Raw genomic sequence first — 22,228 nt, 5'->3', positions numbered from 1 at the left:
TTCACCAATGGATCAATGAAATTATATCTTTATCCAATTTAATACATACGTAGTAATGTATCTGTTGATTACATTTAGTATTTAACTAAATATTTGTATTAATCTGAACGTAGTGGAGTTCAAAAGTACAATATTTGACTCAGGAATATAGTGGACAAAGTTGCAAAAACAAAACAAATGAAATACTCAAGTAAAGTACAGGTACATTAAAACTGTAGTATAGTCCTTAAGTAAATGTACTTAGTTACTTTCCACCACTGGACATATGTAAGCTGAGGGGTCAAAGGTTGGTAACCGGTATAGTGAACAATCAAAGAGCATTTGTAAAAGTGTTTACTTGTGTTTTGTGGTTGACATTTAAAGGGAATCTCATGAGCAGGGTTAATGTTGTGCAAATGTGCATTTACCTAAACAATAATGCTGTTTGAATAATTGTGTTTGAATGGTTATTCTTGCTGAACAACAGTTTGCACAAATTAATTCATTGTTTAGTTTAGTTTATTGGTTTACACATACACAAATACTACATGTTTAAAGGTGCTGTAGGTAGGATTGTGAAGATCCAGGACTTAGCAAAAAAAATTTGAACATCGACAACTTCTCAGTCCCTCCACCCTTTCCGCTAAAGCCCAAAACAGTCTCCTAAGCCCCTCCCCCCACAAGGGAGAATGAATGCGTGTGCCTGAGCAGTGATTGACATGCAGTTAGACACCCCCCCCCCCGGCCATGATTGGTACATCTGGGAGCGGTGGGTTTTTGCAAATTGCACTACTATTTTTTTATTACCTGCTTCATGTAGTTCTACTCGAACATAGGGTCAGTTTCAGCAAATATGACAGAAAGTTAATTTTATAACTCTTACCTACTGCACCTTTAATATACATATAATCAATAAAAGATGTGATGGAGAGATGCAAAAAAACCCTCAGAGGGGCTTAATCTGGGCTCTCTCCAATGCATACTCCAATTAAAATAGAACATTTGAAAGTGTTAGAAGTGAAGTTAAATGACCAAATGAGGGCCATGAAAGGAAACAGACTGCGCTGCTCTATCATCTCCAGTATGTCATATTGTCAGATTAATCATCGGTCATCGTCTGTTTCCCACAGAAGCCAGTGACAGAGAACAAAGTCTCCTCACACTCTTCTTCCTGCTGCTTCCTGCCTTGAAGGATTCATCTACAAGATGATACGACACCTACAGAGCCGACCCAATTATACAATGTGTTGTATCATTCTTGCAGATTCAGAATCACCTCTGCCATCAAAAGAAAAACACAAATATCTAACTATACTAGAAGGATGAGGCAGGTACTTTCCTGTTACTGTCAGTCCACACCCACTTGCTATGCACACTTTCTGTCTTTCTTTTTGTCACTTTCCTTCTCTCTCTCTCCCATCCTCTCAGAATTTCTTTTTATTAACATCAGGTTCATCTTGACATATAATATTGTAATAATACATTTTCCCTCATGAAAAAAACTGCAAAAACAGTTGTGTATCTTTTTTTTGAGTATGACTTATTTTCATAAAACTCTGAATACAGCAAAACAACTCACACACACATACATTAATTAATATAAATAGTACATTTATTATTTGTATAAACTGACTTTCTAACAAATACAAACGTATATCCTCAACAAAAACACTAGGGATATGTTATATAGGCCAATGTGTCCTTAGTGTGTGCGCGCGCGCACACACACACACACACACACACACACACACACACACACACACACACACACACACACACATTACAAGTACATTACAAGTATCCCAAAGGGCCTGTTTACAGGAACAACAACTACACCATTACATTCCATATGCTTTATATTACACTAAGAAGACCCCTCCATACACACCTCTCTTGGTCTTTAACCACATTATTCTCACGGCAATGCAGAGCTCAGGTGATCTCAATATCTGAGACCATGAAGCCTTAGACCAACCGGTTCTGCTGCCTGAGACAAAAGATTGACACCTAAATAGCAGCCGAGAGGAGTGACAAAATACCTGTTGTACACTTTATCTCTGCCACAAAAACACTTTCAGGGTGATTCACAAAGTGCTGCACTACAAAAGACAAACACTCCTACAGGCACTTTGTGTTTGTAGTAGGCCAGGCTATAGGCCTACTACTAATATTTTGAAATAAGATCAACTACTAATATTTAGAAATAAGATCAACTAAAGGTTTCAAATGTACAAAATAATAAAATAATAAATAGCCTAATAGCCTATTAAAATGTTATGAGCTGAAAGCTGGCAATGTAAAGTTTAAACTGTCACTATTTGATTAATTAGAATTCAGTAAAACATTTGTGTCCGTGATTTAACTCGAGCTCAGCTGAAACATGAAACAGGCGAGACTCTGCAGCAACAAGCAGCCGAAACTTTATCCGCAGCGCTGCACACTGATTCATGCTGCTGTCAAACCAGAGTTGAAAGAATAAGAGCTTCCGGTATAAGCTTTTCATAATAATGCTGTTGTCTCAACAGACACAACACTTTGGTAGAGCCTCATACAAAACACCAAAGTAAATAAATTAAACCCCAACAAGTTAGACAGAGATAATCTCTATTTTTAACAAAAGAAAATGCCTGTTTTGTTTTTTTTAATTATACTTGTGCAAAGACATTCACATAGGAACAGAATAACAGATAACACATGCAAAAGAACAATGAACAACAACCAACATTGACACAAACAGTTACAATTTGCCATTTGACTTGTTAGACAAAACAGACTCCAACTTAGTAACTTAGGAACTTAGGTCCTGTGACTTTCAGCTATATTCACAGGCTAATATATCAAATTTGCCGTCAACACATGCAGCGGTTTTGGCTTTGTGTATTCTGTCATATCTGTTCACCTCATGCAGACGTCATGCAAGACTCGTGACCAGCTTATTTACTTTGGAACAATATACCCGGGGAGTGGTCACGGTATCAACAATGAGTCACGAAGGGGCAGAAATATACTGCTGTGCTACCCTGTATGGATTCTACTTCTTGAGCATGTTGCATGTTTGGTCACAATTCAGTGATTTCATAGCATGTGTTTTGCCTGCATGAAAAAAAAGCTCTGCCACAAATAAAAATCAATCATTCAAAATGTCACTTATGTAAAAGTATGTAAGTGTTTTACATAACATGTACTTTTAAGTATCAAAAGATTGCACTCATTATGCAGAAAAAAAGAGTTATATTATCATGTAGGCCTATTATACTAGTGGATTATTCTTACCAATGTGTTAATGTGTAAGCAGTATATTAATGTTATAGCCTATTGAGGCGGGGCTAACTATTTTCATATTCTTTTGGGTAGTTTATTACAAAAACTTGCATCATATTTTTATATTTTATTTTAAAGCTGTACTGGAGTAAAAAGTACATTATTTCCCTTTTTTTATTTGACGTAAAAGTATAAAGTAGCATAAAATGGCAACTCATAGCTACTGTGTGTCATAAAATTGTATTTAAGTAGACTCGTGTAAATGAGCTATATTAAACCACTACTTGTAGGCCTATGTGATGCTTTCAAATATATTCCATTGTTTTCATAATTAGCAAAACCCAGCAATTTAGTCCATGTCATCATCTAAATGTTTCTTTCATGCACAATTATCTATGTAAAATAGCAACATGCTCTTATTTTATAGGCACAATCGTCTAACTTCCGGCGCTGCTGCGGTTGTTTGCCGCTCTCTTGTCGCAGAGTCGCCAGAGCGCATTCCTGTTACAGAGTTTCCAGCGGACCACAAAAGCTGCACATTCCTCTGTAGGCGCGGACGGCGGACTTCACCGAGCGGCAGGTTGTTTGGCGTGGGCTGAAAAACCGAAGTTTCATGTCAGTTTCCGTGTCAGCAGGGTAGTGCCGCCGCTCGTGCGCTTCAGCGACAGTAGCTGTTAACTGCAGGTGGAAGTGGACCCGGGACACGGTGGGAAATGGACCGCGAGAAGCATTCGGAGTGTGTAACGTTACCTGCTCGTTTTCAGGGAGTGTGACGGACTGACTGGGAGGTAAGGCGCTTCATTGTTTTCTATTTGTAACTTCCAAACTCCTCTTGAATAAACTTGAATTGTCACAGCAGCCGAAGTTGATTTGAAAATGACTCAACCAGGTGAATATTTCAAAGAAAGCTTGATCTGGCAGAGCTCCTGCTACACTGTAAAAGTGTGAAACACCATTTAAAGTTAACATCTGACCTGTTTGGCTATATGAATACAGCTACAGTGTAGTAGGAAAACTTCCGGGGGGTGTGCTAGAATAAATCCTAACAGGTCTAATGTTACCTACAAAGTAACAATTAATTAACCTTTGTGTGGTCTTCCCACCGACCATGTCCTCTTGGGTCAAAAACACTTTTTTGACACTTTTTCTGACATTTTTGTCCCTTTTTTTTGTCACGTTTTTGTCGATTATTTCAACGTTGGACACATTTTTACACTTCCACTACCACTAACACCAACTTCTAACCACTATAGTTTCTAATTTTTTTTTTTTATTCATGGTCAATAAACCTTGTGTATATGAAGTTATACCTCATTTTTCAGTTAAAAAAGCTGAAATTAGGAATAATTTTGACTAATATTAGAGGAATGTATGTTGATGGATAATCAGAGACTGGTGTACAGTATGTCAAAGTTTAGTCAGGATACTGTTTAAACCATTTACATTTTTTTTCAAATGCTATAAAATTAAATAAAACACTCAAAATAAAAGAAAGTAATGATCAGTAATTGTACTTGCGGAGAGTATTGTAGGAAACCATCCATGTTACTTTTTTTTGATAATTTCATATGAAAAACAAAACAAATTTCTGATTGTAGAAACTTTTGAAAATGGGTCAGATTTGACTTAAGGGACATCAAACGGACACAGGGCAACTTGACAACGATTTTATTGTCAGTCCTTATCGGCTCATTACATACAGCTGATTATTCATTAACAGTTTCATTTCAGTGGTTTTGGCCATGGCGGGCTGCTGGCAGTGGTGCCACCGCGTGTGTGTGTGCTTTCTGTCCGAGGAGGAGAAGACGACCATCGCTGTGGACAGAGAGATCGAGAGGATCCTCAAGCAGCAGAAGAAGAAGCAGAGAAGGGAAATTAAAATTCTCCTGCTGGGTCAGTGACTGCACACAGAGCACCTTTGTTCATCTTTTACATTAATGATGGCAGTATGAGGCCTATGAGAGTAACCACAACAACAAAATCAGTGATGGCAATATATATTTATTAAAAAAATAAAAATAAAATCAAAAGAGGACACTGTAAAGGAACGCCCTTTATGCAAATTATAACTGCTTGGCCTGTTTGTTTGGTAGTTCGCAGCAGCCAAGTAAGAAAACTATGTAAAGCATACATGTGTCACCCTGCAAGTATGTAAAGAATGGTCCAGATTGGTATTTGAGTGGTAAAACCTACATTATAGCTGGTTGGATGACTTTTTAATGACCTAATTGGCAGCAGCGGTGCTTTGATGCTTTCAGCTGTCAGATATACCCAGCTGACAGGTACAGATAATTAATGGGTGCATTAAAGGGGGCATAAGGCTGAATTATTAGTTGATTAATCAAGAAAATTTATCAGCAACTAGTTTGCTAACTGATTAGGCTTGTTCGAGATGAACTGCGCCACCCTGTAAAGTGGACGAGAGCAGGCGGCAGCAGCCGGGGGCGGTGACAAAAATCAGCTGTGAAGTCGGACAGTTTTCAGCCGTTCCCAGCAGCCTTCAGGCTGAACAGGAAATCACAGAAACACTCAGATCCTGTTAGGTCCGATTCCGATTTAAATAAAATGTTATAAGACCCATTTATCAGCTTGTACACAGTCTTCAGCTGGTTTATAAAGACAGAGTAGCTGTCAAAATGCATTACCTGAGTGTGGCAGGATTAGCTCAATTGGTAGAGCAGGCGCACATGTACGTATAGAGGGTTTACCCCTTGATGCAGGGGCTGCGGGTTCAACTCCGACCTGCGGCCCTTTGCTGCATGTCATTCCCCTTTCATGTCTTCATCTGTCCTGGGGATTTAAAGGCCTAAAATGCCCCAAAAAATAATCTTAAAAATAAATGCTCTACCTGCAATCTGGAGCTGATGTTAATAAACAACAGACTGTAGATGATCTGTAATCTGAATGGATTTAGTCTCCCTGACTTCTAAACGGAACTACATGTGTTCTGTACAGAAGAAGCCTTTAAATCAGACAAATAGCAGTTAAAATCCCTCCAATTCAAAATCTATAAGAAGTTTCTATAAAACGTCACCATGTTGAGTCGATTCTGAACCAATCATCTGTTAGATCAGCTGACAGCCAGGCGGTTCCCAACATGCCCTGGGTCCGCCTGGGTCTTGCAGTCGGTGAAAAGCAACTGCGCAGCCCTGGTCTCAGAACTGCTGCCGCCTTGATCTCGTGAGGTTATCGTTGCCCACGTGTGCATGACGTCAGAGCAAGTCGGGATCAAGTCAGACACAAATCTAACCGGCATGCATTGGGCGGCGATCGCCGGTGATTGAGTCTGCGCAGACCTGGCTTATCTTGAACAAGCCTATTGTCTTTGCCTTATGTACACTTGCCTTACCACCTCTGGTAAATTCCCTGGGGGAAACCCTGCAATGATATGGAGAGACAGTAAACAATAATATTGAATTTTCTTTCTGTGTCTTATTTCCTTTGTCACGGCGTAGAATGACATGAAAATGAATGTTTGTGTACGGAAACAGACTCTGAATCTGATTGGTGGGAGGATTATATGCTATTCAGTGTTGAAAAATTACAAGTGTTTGGTGCAATATTAGGAGTTTTAGTTTCCTCTTGCAGAAATGGCTGATTTAATGATACACATTTTTAAAGAGCACCAGGCAGAACTCTAAACAGCAACTAAATCACGACTGGAGGTGTTGTTGCTCTGCAGCCTGTCAACCTCCCCATACATGTGTGTGGAGCACTATACAGACAGACAACTTGTTATGAAATACAGAAATATAGATGAAATAAAAAGGAAGCTGTAAAGTATCAACACAATATACATATAAATGAAAATAATTCAATATTTCTTTTATAATCTCAGGCACTATTTGATTTTAAATCTCTGAGGCTGAAAATGAACAGCGAAGAGAAACTGTGCATTTATTAGAGTAACGTCCGGTTCAACAGTGTCAGTCAGTCACCTTGTCCTTATTGTTGTTTACCCGTTTTAAGGGCTGTTATCTTTTCATCCCTTCACTGCAGAAGTAGCTGAGAAACGACGCTGTAGTCACTCACCGTATAGTCTTGTTGAAATTCTGCTTCTGACAACTTGTATTTTACAGCTACTGTTCTTTCCTAAAGAGTTTTAATGAATCATTTAATAGCAGCCCACACATCTATTCACTTAAATAAAAAACCCTGTTTTTCCAGCATCCATTTTGACTCTTCATAGCAGGAAACACACTGGAAACGACGACGGCTTGTTATTGTTATTAATGAATTAACACTTGTGCGTTTCCTGTTATGACATCTCAAAATGTCTATCAAGCTATTTCATATTTTGTATTCATACAACAATTTAAGGTTGAATCTTTCTTCTGGCTACTTCAAAGCTGCATTTTTTAATATATATTTTGGCCACTTGGTGCAGCGGGACACAACACTTAAACACAACATTGTCCTTATAAAGTTAAAATACAGTTGCTCCTTTACACATCCAGCAGACACAGAGCAACAATAACATTTATTTGGAGTTGTGTTTCAGGCGACAGGGTAAATTCACTCTATTTTTAGCTCTGTTTTTGTCTCTACCAACTCCTGAGGGAAATATCTGGCTCTTCAGCTGCTAAATGCTCCACTGTGTTCACTAGCGTGTCGTTCACTTTAACTGTTTTATGCTGAGCAGGTAGCATACAGTGTGAGCTTTTATGAATGAACCAAACCAAAACATTGAAAAAAAACAAAACAATGAGCTGAACGACGCTAAATCCCTACGTAGAGCTGATGGGATAAATAATTTTTTTTTGGGGCATTTCTGCCTTTATAAGATAGGAAAGCTGAGATATGAAGGGGAGAGAGAGAGAGGGGGGAAGACATGCAGGAAAACCGTCACAGGTCGGATTCCAACCCTGGACCTTCTGCGTCGAGGATTTAACCTCTGCATATGTGCGCCTGCTCTACCCACTGAGCTAACCAACCACCTGATGGGATCATTTTCTGTGGGTGTATCACTATGAGCAAAATCTAGTTAGTATTTCAGACCATTAACCCCATAAAAACTGGAACCTAAAATGAAGTAAAAATATTTAGAGCTCTTCTGACATTTTCACATTTCAGATAGATCCCACTGTGGAGAAATGTATGGCACGTTTTAGTGGCCATTTTTAAATCACATTCATCTATCCATTTTGTAAACCAATTACAAACATATTCACACCTACAGGTCACCTGACCTGCAAGTCTTTGAGCAGTGGGAGGAAGCTGGAAAACATGGAGGAAACCCATAAAGTAGAACATGAATAAACAGAGGCCCACACCAACAAACAGTGAGGCGACGGTGCTAGGCTCTGAGCTGCCCTGTTGACAGAGTCGTACTGTATATAATACATTTTGTCATTATTATTTCCTCAGGTACTGGGGAGAGCGGAAAAACCACCTTCATCCGACAGATGAGGATCATCCACGGACGAGGCTTCTCAGAGGAGGAGAGGAGGACCTTTGCCAAATGCATCTTCCAGAACATCCTCACAGCCATGAAGGCCATGATAGGAGCCATGGCCGCACTCAATATCCCCTACTTCAACCCTGAGAACGAGGTAGACACATAACATAGACCTAAACACGCACGCACGCACACGCACGCACGCACACGCACGCACTTACAAACACACTTACAAACAAACAAACATAGACGTCAACACACGTGTGCGGGCATCAGGGCAAGTGCACTCACCAGAGTCGTGCGATTGTGCCCACATTAAACAAGAGGCATTAAACACTGGCTGCACAGAAACACACACACTGAGCATGTTGTAGTCTATAAAAAAGAAGAGAAGAAAAGAAATGTACTCCCATAAACATAAAGAAAACCTGCAACAGTCAGATACAGGGTTTTGTAAAACGTCACAAACACGGTACGGCACAAAATCTAATATGCCGAGTCTTTCGCTGTCTTTCAGATCTACGCCAAGTGGCTGCAGGACATAAACACAGTGCAGATCCGCCAACTGGAGCGCGGCTACGTTGACGCAATCCGCCGCCTCTGGGCAGATTCGGGCATCCGGGTCTGTTACAGCCGTCGCTGCGAGTACCAGCTCCTGGACTCCACTGAGTAGTGAGTAGCTGTGTCGCAGTTAAAGTCAGAGCTCTCTACACTGTAGTACCACACCCTGAGTTAGGGCTGGCAATCAGAGGGCAATCATGATCAAACACTGTCACAGCAAGTAACCAAAGATGACATCACAACACAGGAATCCATGATAGAAAAATAGGAATAAATGACAAAAGTAATCTGTCCTGTATATGTATTTACTGCACACTTTAGAGACAAAGTTAGAGACATCTGAGATTAAAACACTTTCTAAGTGCAAAGAGTCTTAGTGGTTTCAAAGCATATATTATTATGACTAGGGCTGCATCTAACGTTCATTTTCATTAGCGATTAATTGCTCAATCTATGAAATATTCCAAGGTGACGTCTTCAAATTGGTTGTTTTATCTGACCAAAAGTTCAAACACATGGTTACAATGATATAGGACAAATAAAAGTAGCAAATTCTTACTTTTCAGAACCAGCAAAATATATATATATATATATATATATATATATATAAAAGACTGAATGACTGAATTGTTCATTTGTCTTCATCTGCATGGCTAGATAGCACTAGCAATAAGTGCTTTGAACATAAGCAGCAAGATGTGCCATAATTCTAATGTCAAAGAGGCATAAACCAAATAATCAGAACGTAAGAAAAAGGCTAAACAGGTCCGGAAGTTAAATACGTTATCTGTAGTAAAGTAAGGACACAACTGCAGCGGTAACATCACAGTATCGGTACCATCTAATGTATGACAAGAGAACGTGTGGCGACATACTGTTTGTATTGTTTGTTTATGCCACATCTGACCTTTGTACCAAAACTCACAAGTAGACACACACCCAAAAAAATGTTGTCTTTTAAATGAAAAAGTAAGGAGAGGGCCATAGAAGCTGTATGTACTTATTTGTTGTCATTTTTTTTAACCCTTATGTTGTCTTCGGGTCAAATTTGACCCTGTTTAAAAAAAATAATAATAATTATATCGGAAAGTATGGGACGTCGAAATAAGTGCCGAAAATGTAAAAAAAACATTGGGAAAAGCAATGAAAAAAGATGGGAAAAAGCCTCAAAAAACGTCAGAAAAAGCGATAAAAATGTTGCAAAAAGTGACCAAAACGTCGGAAAAACCCCCACCAAAACAGCAAATAAACTTTTTTTAAAAAGCGACTAAAACATTGAGATAGGGACAACAGAAGGGTTTTTTTTTTTTAAAAGAAGGGATACTTTTTGTTGTTGACATTGCCTCATTTTGTGTTTACATGTTTTGTTGTCATTTTTTCCAGCCCCACATGATCCTTGTCTGTTATCGTAGCACTCAGAATACGTTTTGGCCTTTGTATTTTATACTGAAACCACTGGAGGGAGCTAGTTCTTTGCTTACTGGACTGTATCCAGCCATTTTTCAGCCACGTTGAAACCACCATTTGATCAAAGAGTATTTGAGGAAGCAACAGCCAACTGTCTTGCTAGACTGGCTGCATGAATTATCTTTTAAACTGATAAGGAAAATCTGAAAAAGTCACAGCACAGAACCACCTCCTCTGTAATGTGTCTTTAAATCAACATGAAACGACTTAACATACAGTGGGCATGAGCCTCACGCTCAAAGTATCTGATGTATCCCAGAACAAAGAGTCAGCCTGTTTTCTCTTTTCTGTTGCTGCTCTGTCCAGTGTTTACCCAGCACCTCAGTCATCACCGTGTGTGCATGAGAAAACGCAGTCAGAAGCTAATAACAGCTTGTATCAACACGAGCCATAAAGCCGTCGTCTGTCAACAGGGTGATATGGACTCGCTCCACTCCCTTCTTTTTTTTTTTTTAATCATATATTTCGTGTCACTTCAGTTTTTTTTACATGGTCGATGGATGTCGTGTAAACAGAGACAAAATGTTTTACTGGAGTTCTCCCGTTGTGTCAAACACAGACTCTTTAGCACCGCTGTAAAAACTTTCTCTTTCCTTCTTCTCTCCTTCAGCTACATGAGTAACCTGGACCGCATCGCCGCCCCAGACTACATCCCCACAGAACAGGACGTGCTGCGAGTTCGATTCCCCACCACGGGCATCCATGACTACTCCTTCATCATCAAGACCATCACGCTAAGGTGGCCAGTCTTCAGATTACCAACCTGTCAAGAGGGACGAACCTAAAACCGACACTATTCACTGCGTGGTGAAAAAAAAAAAAAACAACACTATTGACTCATGCAGGGGCTTTGTCTGCTCACGCCTGTTTGCCCGCAACAGGATCACATTTCTGTCGAGTCTGTACAAAGCCCCTGCCGGGAAGTGAGATGTCGCTCTCTGGGTTTATTTATAACTTGTTAGTATTGTTTCTTTCTGAAACCAGAGGGGGATCTGACTACAGCTAAGCAGACAAAGCTCAAAGTTCACTTTTAGAGGAACGTTGTGTTCCCAAATTAAATGACAGCTGCTCTTAAATCATTAAGGTGTAGCTCAAAGGTTTGTCTTGGCTCTGTACTCCAGTACATTGGATGCGGCTATGCCCAGCCTGCACAGACACTTACAGTACAAGACATCACAAATTCATCAAAGCCAGATTGAGCGTTCATTTTCAATACAAAAAAAGTCCAAAAGTAAAGGAAACTAGTTTGAATAATTGTCACAATGACATTTTTAGACCTTCATAACCCCTAACCCTAACCCTAACCCCTCAACAGGATGAATAAATCACTGACAGAAACATACACTATATAATACCGGAGAAATCAGAGTAAATACTAATGGAACGTCTGTACTTGAAGTAGGGCTTCTCAATTATGGGAAAAAATATAATCACGATTATTTCGGTCAATATTGAAATCACGATAATTTAACACGATTACTTGTTGACTTCTGGAAAGATGTTGCAATTATTGAACTTAAAAAACAGTGGAAAAAGTTAAATAAATCAAAAGTAAAAAAACACATACAACTGTGAACTTGCCTTAATACTTTTCCTATTGAAACTTAATTTTTTCATTCAGAACACGTGAAAATAAGAGTTTACTTGCAAAACATAATGAGCTAAATAATAGTTTTTCTCGATTATTGGGAGCCGAAATCATAATCACGATTAAATTTCAATTATTTGCACAGCCCTAACCTTAACCGAAAACACAGTGGGCTGGGATTGCCTCCACACGGCTCTCACAGACCATTCCCCAATAAATGAAATACCCACATTTTTTCACGGTCACATGCACGTGCGGCCGGACCGGCTATCAAAACATAGAACAGAGAAGTTTAAATTACAACATACACAGAGTAGAGCTGGGCAATATATCGATATTATATCGATATCGTGATATGAGACTAGATATCGTCTTAGATTTTGGATATCATAATATCGTAATATGGCATAAGGGTTTTCTTCTCCTGGTGTTAAAGGCTGCATTACAGTGACGTGACAAGTGATGTCATTTGATGAACTTACCAGACTGTTCTAGCTGTTCTTTTATTTGCCTTTACCCCACTTAGTCATTATTTCCACATAAAAAATTAAAAAGAAAAATCTCATTGTGTAAATATTTTGTGAAAGCACCAATAGTCAACACTACAATATCGTTGCGGTATCGATATCGAGGTATTTGGTCAAAATATTGTGATATTTGATTTTCTCCATATCGCTCAGCCCTAACACAGAGGGAGTGTGACTTCATTCTCTGCTCAGGACGCCATTACTCCGCTATAACTTTTCATAACAAATATTTGTCTGCTGCTACATATTATATGTGTTATGTATTATATATATATATATATATATATATATATATATGTATATGTATATATATATATATATATATATATATATATATATATATATATGTGTGTTCTGAATGTCGACCACAGCCCCTTTAAATAGTCCATCTTGACTTCTTTCCCCCGGCTTTTGAGACAAAGTGAGCTAACTTTCACACTTCAAAATTAAACAACCATTCTAATTGTTTATTATCTGTTCACCAGAATATCTCAGGGTTTTGTCGAGACATTTAGCAACGTGGGAGGTTAAAGCTCTGACTTCCAGTTTTATTTTGAGTGTGTTTTCCTTCATATCGGGTAAACGGTGTAGAAAACACAGCAATTTCATATGCGAGTACAGAACCAAAACAACCGAACGTGTCAGTCTAAATACTTAGTGATTGCTCTGTATACATATCTTATGTATGGGTGGTGATGGCGCAGTGGATGTGACACATTCCTTTGGTGTGGGAGATCTGGGTCCAATTCCCACTGCGATACATCAACCAATGTGTCCCTCAGCAAGAAACTTAACCCATAGTTGCTCCAGAGGTGTGCGGCCTCTGACATAAGTCGTAAGTCGCTTTGGATAAAAGCGTCAGCTAAATGACATGTAATTTGAGCAGCATTAGCACCGATTGGTTGCTAGTTTTGATTCAAGCTGCTTTTTTTCGTGCCCTATTAAACCTTTCCTTCCTCCCTCTGCTCCGGTCCCTGGCAGGATTGTGGACGTGGGCGGTCAGAAGTCGGAGCGTCGGAAGTGGATTCACTGTTTTGAAAACGTCACCTCCCTCATCTTCTTGGCCTCCCTTAGCGAGTACGACCAGGTCCTGGAGGAGAGAGAGACCATTGTAAGAGCACTGAGAAATTTGTCTATGTCCCTCACACGGTCTAGCACTGCAGAATGTGGAGAAAATAATAGAAACACCCTCATATGTCAGAACAAATACCCTTTACTTAAAAAGTAGTAATACAAGAAAACACTCTATAGTGCAGTATTGTCAGGATATTTTCACTATTTTATGATAATGTATAGACTAAGCAATAATCGATTATTAAAATAATCGTTAGGTGCAGCAGTATATTATTGCATTATTGTTACTGCTGCATTAACATATGAACAGCCTTCTTTAAATTAACCAGTAACTGAAACTGTGGGATTCATCCGTCCATTTTCTCTTGTGTCTCTCATCCGAACGTATTCTCACTGCAGTAATTTCATACGTCTACCAGCAGGCTTCACTCTTGCACAAGAAATCCCCCCCCCCCCAACCCCCCTGTCTCTCGTCTCAGCCTCTTCTCAGCCTGTCCAGCCCTCTGTTGCCTTCCGTCTGTCCTTCCCTCCCATCCTGTCACTAAGCCGTTTATCTCACCTAGCCACTTTTTAGTCTGCCAACACATTCATTAACCTCTACAGTGGCCCGTGTGCTCAGACCCCCCATTAACCCCCCCTCCCCCTCTCTTTAAAGGACTGCTTCGTCCCCAGACATCCACATCCACAGCCACATGTCTTGCTATTCCTGAGAAATCGTGTTTTTCTCTCTTCAAGTCAAAATCATCTCTCAAAAACTGGGAGACTGGTGTAATTTATTTATCTACAGCAAACCAAAGGACAGAGTGCTGCAGCCTCCAGTATGATATCTGATTCTGTCTCTGTCTTCAGAACCGTATGCATGAGAGTCTGGCTCTGTTCTACACCACCATCCATTCTCCTTGGTTCTCAAACACCTCCATCATCCTCTTCCTCAACAAGACTGACATCCTGGCTGACAAAGTCCTGACCTCTGACCTGCAGAAATACTTCCCCAGCTTCACAGGTAAGCTATAAGCTCACTTATAGTGAGGTTATATTACATACTAATAACCACCACTTTTTAGACTGAAATATCGTAACTATTGGAACTGTTGGATGGATTGCCATGAAATTTGGTACAGATATTCATGCCCCCCTCATGATGAGTTGTAATAACTTTGGTGATCATTTATATTTTCTCCTAGCACCAAAAGCAGGCAAATTGTCTTTGTCCTATGACCAAATACCTGCAAAACTAATGACATTCCCATCAGCCTCAGCTGTACTTTGTACGTGTTTAGTGGCTTTGGCCAAGGCTTTGGTGAAGCTCAGAGTTGGGGTTGAAACTACAAATTACAAAAGTATTCGAGGGAAAGCCTGGGGACAGAGCCGAATCAGCAGCACATATTTCACCATCAACAACCACAATTGCAGCAAGTCTGCAGGTGTGTATTCTCATCACAGTGTGGACAGAATCATGTCCGAGACCAAAGATGGTAGAGATGTTGTTTTGCTCCTCTGACCAATTTGCCTCGGGCACACAGCTATCTCATCACATCCTGTTGCACCCGCTGAAAATAATGTATTAAAATAAATTAAATTAAAAGAAAAATTTGCAGTGACTTCGGGCACAGTGCGTCCCTGACTCTGAACCCTCCATCACTGTTGCCCTGGTGTCAGCAAAGCCAGCAATCATTATATCTTTTTTTAGCTAGCGTCTCTCTCTCTCACACACACACACACACACACACACACACACACACACACACACACACACACACACACACACACACACACACACACACACACACACACACACACACACACACACACAGTTGCAAATTAGTCACTTCCAGGTACATGGTGTGCTTAATGATGTGGCTGCAGCCTGTAGCTCTGCTGGTGTGAAAGGCTGTACAGCGTTGCCCTAACAGTCCCCACCTCCCCCCGACCTCCCTCTGTTACCCATGGCAACCACAGAGAGATACTGTGCTTCCCGTAAGCCCTGCACCCCCACAAAACCCTGGGTGTACATGTGTGAAAGGTGTGTGTGTGCAGGGTGGTAATTAGTGGCTGCCGGTGATTATTTGTGTGTTTGTGCGTGTGTGTGCATGTGTGTGCATGTGTGTGCATGAGTGTGTGTGTGTGTGTGTGTGTGTGTGTGTGTGTGTGTGTGTGTGTGTGTGTGTGTGTGATGTTTTACCATCAGAGTTGGCCGGGTAAAACAATAACTCATACAGGGTCAAGCTCCTTAATGTCAATTTAACCTTAATAACAACTCTGAGCAGTTCCCACCTCTGGCTGCTATTTACTGTTATTTACTTCTAATGCTGCTGTGTTCCTTTGTGGCCCTTCTTGCTGCTGCTGTAACTACATGTGAAGGCTACTTTTGTTTAGTAGCCCTGCAGTCCAATACCATACCATAACACAGTGAGAAACTTGGTGACTTGGACTTGCACTGAAATGATTAGTCAATGAAATTATTAGTCTGTTGATGCAAAACTAATTGAATCATTTATCAAAAAATTCCAGACAGTCACTGCTTCCAGTTCTTAAAAAGTATATATTTTTTTTGTTTAATGTAGGGCTGCAACTAACAAATATTATTATTATTATATATATTTTGTCAATAAAATGTCAGAAAATAGTGTAAAATGTCTTTATAATTTCCCACAGCCCAGGGAAATCTATTTCCATAGCTTGTTTTATTCGACCACCAGTCAAAACCCCCAAAATGTCTGGTTTAATCAAATATGACCAAGAAAGGCATCAAATCCTGAAATTTGAGAAGCTGTAATAAAAAAGACAAATTATTAAATTATCAGTTATCAAAGAAGTTGCCAGTTTTATTGATTGACTAATCAATTAATGGTTGCAACTCTAGTTTGGTACATTAAATATCTTTGAGTTGTGTACTGCTGGTTAAACACAACAGCCACTTAGAGGACGTCACTGTAAACTTTTGATTTGCACTGTATTGCATAGTTTAAACAATAATGAAAGGATATAAACAATATTGTAAAATGATTATTAGTTGCAGCCCTACAAACAGGACCCCTCCCCCCAATGCTCTGGCTTGCGTTGCCTTTGTGTAATGGTGTTGTGATGCTCCAGGTTTTTATCATGCACGCTATTTGTCAGTAGTTAGTAGCTATAGCTATAGCTATAGTGTATAGTGTAGTAATAGCTATAGTGTCAGCATTTGCTCTTACAACATCACAACATCCTGTTGACATGAGAGAGGTAGTTATCAAGTAATGACTAGGTTATATTTTCTGAAAGAATACTCAATAAAATGACTATCAGCCCCAAGAATTGATTTCCATTCCTGTGGTGATGAAAACTGCCTGTAATCATATTTCCAATCAATTTGCACTTGTGAGTTGCAACTGTTGTTTATCAGACAAAATTACGCCAGCTGGGAAATTATAAAATAGAACTTTTTCTCAGGTGACAAGATTGTTGAGAACTTACAGAGTGAAGAGGAACTTGGTTATCACCGACCAAATTGCCTGTAAATTTCAATACCTAAGGAGTAAATCTCATCAGCGTCAGTGAGCCAATCAGCATGCAGCATGCTTCTTCCAAGATCTAATAATGCTGCTGATTGGCTGTCTAACGTTACACATTGTAGAGGCATGCAGGAAAAACTCTACGTTACACACAGAGACAGGGCTCACGTAGTAGGAGCTGCAAATTAAATAAAAAGATTTGTGCCGTAATGTGTAATGTTGTAATTTATTTTTGTTTTATAAAATTGTGCTTTCATTCTTCAGAAAGCATTACAAATACAGTAGGCAATCCAACCTAATCCATTCTAGTCTATATGCCTAGTTAAATAAAAAATAAAATGTTCCTTCCTTTCTATATCTTCATTCTCTTTATCAGTGCTTTTAATAGGCTTAATCAATATGTTTAGGCTGCAACAAACTAGTCAGAAAATTGCCACTTACAATCTCCTAAAGCACAAGTTGACATCTTCAAACAGTTTGTTTTGACTATCAACAGCCCAAAAAGAATCAAAGTTTTTGATTTATCATCATAAGAGAGAGAGAAAAATTGAACTAGAGATCATTTGGTATTTTTTCTTGGAAAATGACAAGCTCTGGTCCCAACGATAATTCATCTTTTACCTCTTTGTTGTCCCTCGTCCATCTCTCATCCGCTTCTCACCTCTGTTACCAGGTAACAGGCGTGACCCCGAGGACGCCAAGAACTACATCCGCAAGTTGTACGAGCAGCAGGCCACCAACCGCGACAACAGGAACGAGTGGAAGACTCTATACCCGCACTTCACCTGCGCCACAGACACCAGCAACATACGCAGGGTCTTCAGCGACGTCAAGGACACGGTGCTGCTCAAGTCTCTCAGGGACTACGGAGTCATCTGAACATTTACACAGTGGTAAAAAAACAGGAGGAAAACAGTGGTTCTAGACTCTCTTGGCACTATTTACTTCTACTGATGAAGGCCAAAATGTTACTTCTTTTTCTACGTTCTTTCTTAAACAACAATCAGACCATCCTCCATGCTTCTGTCCACCCCTCCTCCTCTTCTCCCTCATCAGGTCTTAATGAAGAAGCAAAGTGGAGAACAAAGGGACAAGTTTGTACTCCTATCTCACCTTCACCACCCCACTCTCTTCCTCTTCTTTCTCTCAAGTAGAAAGCATGAAGACCTTTAGAGAGATTGGGAGACACAACAAGACTTAAATGACTTCTGATACCCCCCACACCCCTCCCCTCAATTTTGAGTGTCTGGGTGATGCAGTGACTAAATTAAACCATAACTGAACTGATGCTATGAAGTGTTGTGCTGCCATTAACGGAGTAATGACTTTTACCAGTGCACGGCAGCTGAATTCTCACAACGTCACGCAAAAATCCAGTCCATCTCTCAGGCTTCACGTAATGCGTTTGTGTCCGAACCACCAGCGGTTTGGACCAATCAGTGTCCTGTGAGGAGCTACTGGCAGCTACGGCCGTTATTTAGGTGTGTGTGATGTCACAGATAGGCCGACTGGAGAGTATTTTTTCATTGAAGGATGAGCAAAGAATGGCACTGAAGGCTTTTCTCGATGGAAAAGGTCTTTTCCCCTTGTCCCGACTGGCTTCGGCAAGAGTCTGCCAAGTATTTTTTTGAAAGTGCCTGCCCTTTTCCAAACATTTTCCAATGACGGCTTCTCCGATGGTTCTGTGTAACAAACCATCTAGCGCGTCAGGTTAGGGTACACCACCCTGTCACTCACATCTTAAACACTTTATTTGAATCCAGCAGGTACATTCAGGTTCAAACACCAACTGTAAACACACCGTTTACACACAGTTTCTATTATTAAGATAATGGCAATACATGATTTACAATCTTTTATTATCAGACATCCTGAATCTGGGGATTTTCTTTTCTGTGATTAACATCACCACAGAGTCTTTGCTTGTTTCACAAACACTGTACTCCTGTCAGAGAGCCAACATCCCTATTGATTACAGGTATCTCACACTGGCAATATTCCTATCTGTCTCCGTCAATTATTGTGTGCAAAAAGATTGTGTAACCACCCTGTTTTGAGTCCTTCTCACGTTGCTATAACAGCAGTATGTGACGACATCCTTACATTCACCTCCAGTTATTCAAGCGTTTTGCAGATAAATGTTAGATGATAGAAAGCACAATTTCTTCCATTTTAAAAACTATTTATTTTCCCCTCTATCTAATGAAGATACTGAATCCCGACCCACTCCACTTGTGTTTTACATTTTACCACAGGTTCTAAGAAAACATTGATGGATGCACAGTAAAGTGCAAAGTCCTGATCATCAGATCCGTTAACAGTCTCCAAGATGTTTCATGAAGAAAGAGATTTGGATGGTTTTAAAACGTTGGAGAAAAAAACTACTTTAAAAGCTGTAATCAATATTTTTATTTACAGTGGATCACTTGACTACTTGTATGAGATGGAGTCACTTGTAGTGACGAACCCATGAAGGAATATCAGCTAACTCTGCAGTTCCTGTTGGCTCTACGGAGCGTTAGCGCTTTCAGCCTGCAAATTGAATGTTTTCGTTCACTCTCTAGCATTTTTTCCAGATGCAATAGGCAGCTGTTTTGAGCACAAAAGTTCTAATGAATCCCCTGTATGCCTAGTCTCGTGAGACCGTCCTGATCTCGCGAGCTCCAGTTTTCCAAACGCAGATCAGTCTGGCACCTTGAGACAGAGAAAATTTGGAGCCGTTCGCCAAACAACCGACCAATCAGCGTTGGTTTTGAGGCGGGTTTAGGTGTGATGCAATGAGAAGCAACTGTTCAGTCTAAACAACATGGCGGCTTCCACAGATGAGATGAGCGTAGCTATCGTGCAAGTTTTATCCGAATTAGAAAGTATTCCTTCATTGAAAGAAGAGCAAAAAAACGGCACTGGAGGCTTTTCTCGGAGGAAAAGATGTTTTTGCTCTTCTCCCGACTGGTTTCGGCAAGAGTTTGATATATTGTTGATCTGATTGGTTGATTTGGCCCGTCTATCACCAACATAGGTGGTGATAGACAGATGGTTTATCCAATCAGCTAACCAGTATTTTCGCCCCTTCCCAAAAGTTCTCCAACGGAAAGTTCCCAGATGGATATGCCGAGCAAATGCGAAGCAATCCATCTGGCGGAGTCAGGTTACTGTCTGCCACCTGCCCAGCATAAAACAGCAAAAAGACAGAGTTAGCGACAAGCTGGTGAACATAGTGGAGCATTTAGCAGCTAAAGAGCCAGATATTTCCCTCAGGGGTTAGTGGAGAACAAAAACAGAGCTAAAAGGAAAGTGAAAGAATGCTAATGTTGCTCCGTAACTGTTTGATTTGTGAATAGGCGACTGTTTGCTAACAAGTTCGGCATATCAAATTAAAAGATGTCAATGTTTATTGAGATTGTTTTTTAATGGGCCCAAAATGCCCAAAAAATATCAATATTTTAAGATGCAATTGGTCATAGTCTCTAAAATGTGCTTTTCAACATTCAGTTTTAACACACAGCAATAAAGCCAGCAGCAGATTCTATACCGTTTACCGCAATTAATACACTACATTAAAATAAATACCATACATTTGAGCACAAATCTAATCACAGTTGGAGGCTGACAGGTTTTAAAAGGTCACAAGTGAAGGAAATGAGACCTGTCTGAGAAAACAGCTCGATTCACATGGCGAGTTCAAATCAATAATGGTGAAAAAAACAATCCAACAGCCGATCCACTGGGTAAAGGATATTAATATGAGGTGGCAGTGTAAACTCTATTCTTACCAGTGTGGAGAGTGGAATTTTATAATATTGATTAGAGGTGTTAGTTCTGCTCCCCAGTGTGCGTCATTGAGTGTTGAGTGGAAAATGACATTGGAATTCATTAAATTAAAGGACCTATGGGAGGCGAACGTTAGCTGACGATGTGTCTGTTCTGTGGTTTCGGCTGCTCTTTTGTTAACTGTATATAAAGTATTTTTCACAATTTGACTGTACATTTACTGATGACTACTTTTTAAGTTGACTACTTTTGATTTTTGACTTTTTGAGTTTTAACTGCTGTGTTTTTTCAAACTGTTTACCAGCAGCACAAACTGTGATTGTCTAGTGAACTACTTTTTCAGCATTGGGAGACGTCCTCTCATACGATGACAGTGTATTATTTTGTGTAGACTCGGGTGGAGGAAATAGGCTAATATTTGTTTTTCTAGTTAATATTAAAAACAAACTTTTAAACACACACCCTTCTGCTTGCTTTTGTTTGTCTTCCCTGGTAGATATGGACCGAGTCTCCTTGCCTGTCTGTGTGATGTGTTTTCTCTGTCACCAAGATAAATATGGTCTCACAGGCTGCAATCACACGCTTGCTGCGAGTCGCAGTTTGAACTAGAATTACCGCCTCACAGTTGTATGCGTCAAGTTTCCATTTACATCCATGTCTGTCCAGACTCCTAAATATATGCTGGCCACGGCTGTCATTGGCACAGAGGCATAATAAAACTGTAGGATTTGCATTGGATTGACACATGGGGTTATTTATTAACTAGTATGCGTGTGTTCCTGGGGTTGCAGACTGCAAGGATTCCTCTGTACGCAGGTGGCACATTAAGGAGAAACACTTTCACCATGTTCAGAGTCTAAAAAAATGTAGATTTGACAGTTGAGGACAGTTTAGGCTTTACACAGCCAGATGATAGTTGTTTAAGCTGTTTTATTCCTCCATTCTGTTGACAGAGGCAAAGTAGTTCCTTATTAGTGAGTGACAAATTGCTTCTCCAAACAAAATTTAGTCCTAGTAGACTGTGAAGTACACGCCACATGACACATTTACATAACAAATATTATACAGATAGACAGATACACACAAATGAACATACACACAGTGACTGTTA

General features: G+C 39.9%; 1 protein-coding gene across 2 annotated transcripts; it reads left to right on the top strand.

The window, feature by feature from the left end:
• The first annotated feature begins 3,755 nt into the window (after positions 1–3,755).
• Positions 3,756–21,576, top strand: LOC144523482 (guanine nucleotide-binding protein subunit alpha-14-like). 2 transcript variants are annotated; one of them, XM_078259054.1, is made up of 8 exons: positions 3,756–4,028; positions 4,972–5,133; positions 8,608–8,792; positions 9,156–9,310; positions 11,277–11,405; positions 13,763–13,892; positions 14,705–14,858; positions 18,020–21,576. In XM_078259054.1, exons 2-8 carry the CDS (start codon positions 4,983–4,985, stop codon positions 18,223–18,225), a joined length of 1,110 nt encoding a protein of 369 aa, XP_078115180.1. In that variant the 5' UTR covers positions 3,756–4,028; positions 4,972–4,982; the 3' UTR covers positions 18,226–21,576. The 2 variants fall into 2 exon arrangements, with proteins under 2 accessions (XP_078115180.1, XP_078115179.1); XM_078259053.1 differs by having other exon boundaries at positions 4,961–5,133.
• The last annotated feature ends 652 nt before the right edge of the window (positions 21,577–22,228 follow it).

The sequence above is a fragment of the Sander vitreus genome, chromosome 9 (assembly GCF_031162955.1).
Source record: "Sander vitreus isolate 19-12246 chromosome 9, sanVit1, whole genome shotgun sequence".
In the NCBI taxonomy this organism is placed as follows: Eukaryota; Metazoa; Chordata; class Actinopteri; order Perciformes; family Percidae; genus Sander; species Sander vitreus.
The sequence above is the reverse complement of the archived record's forward strand: the minus strand, read 5'-3'. Positions and strand labels throughout refer to the sequence as shown.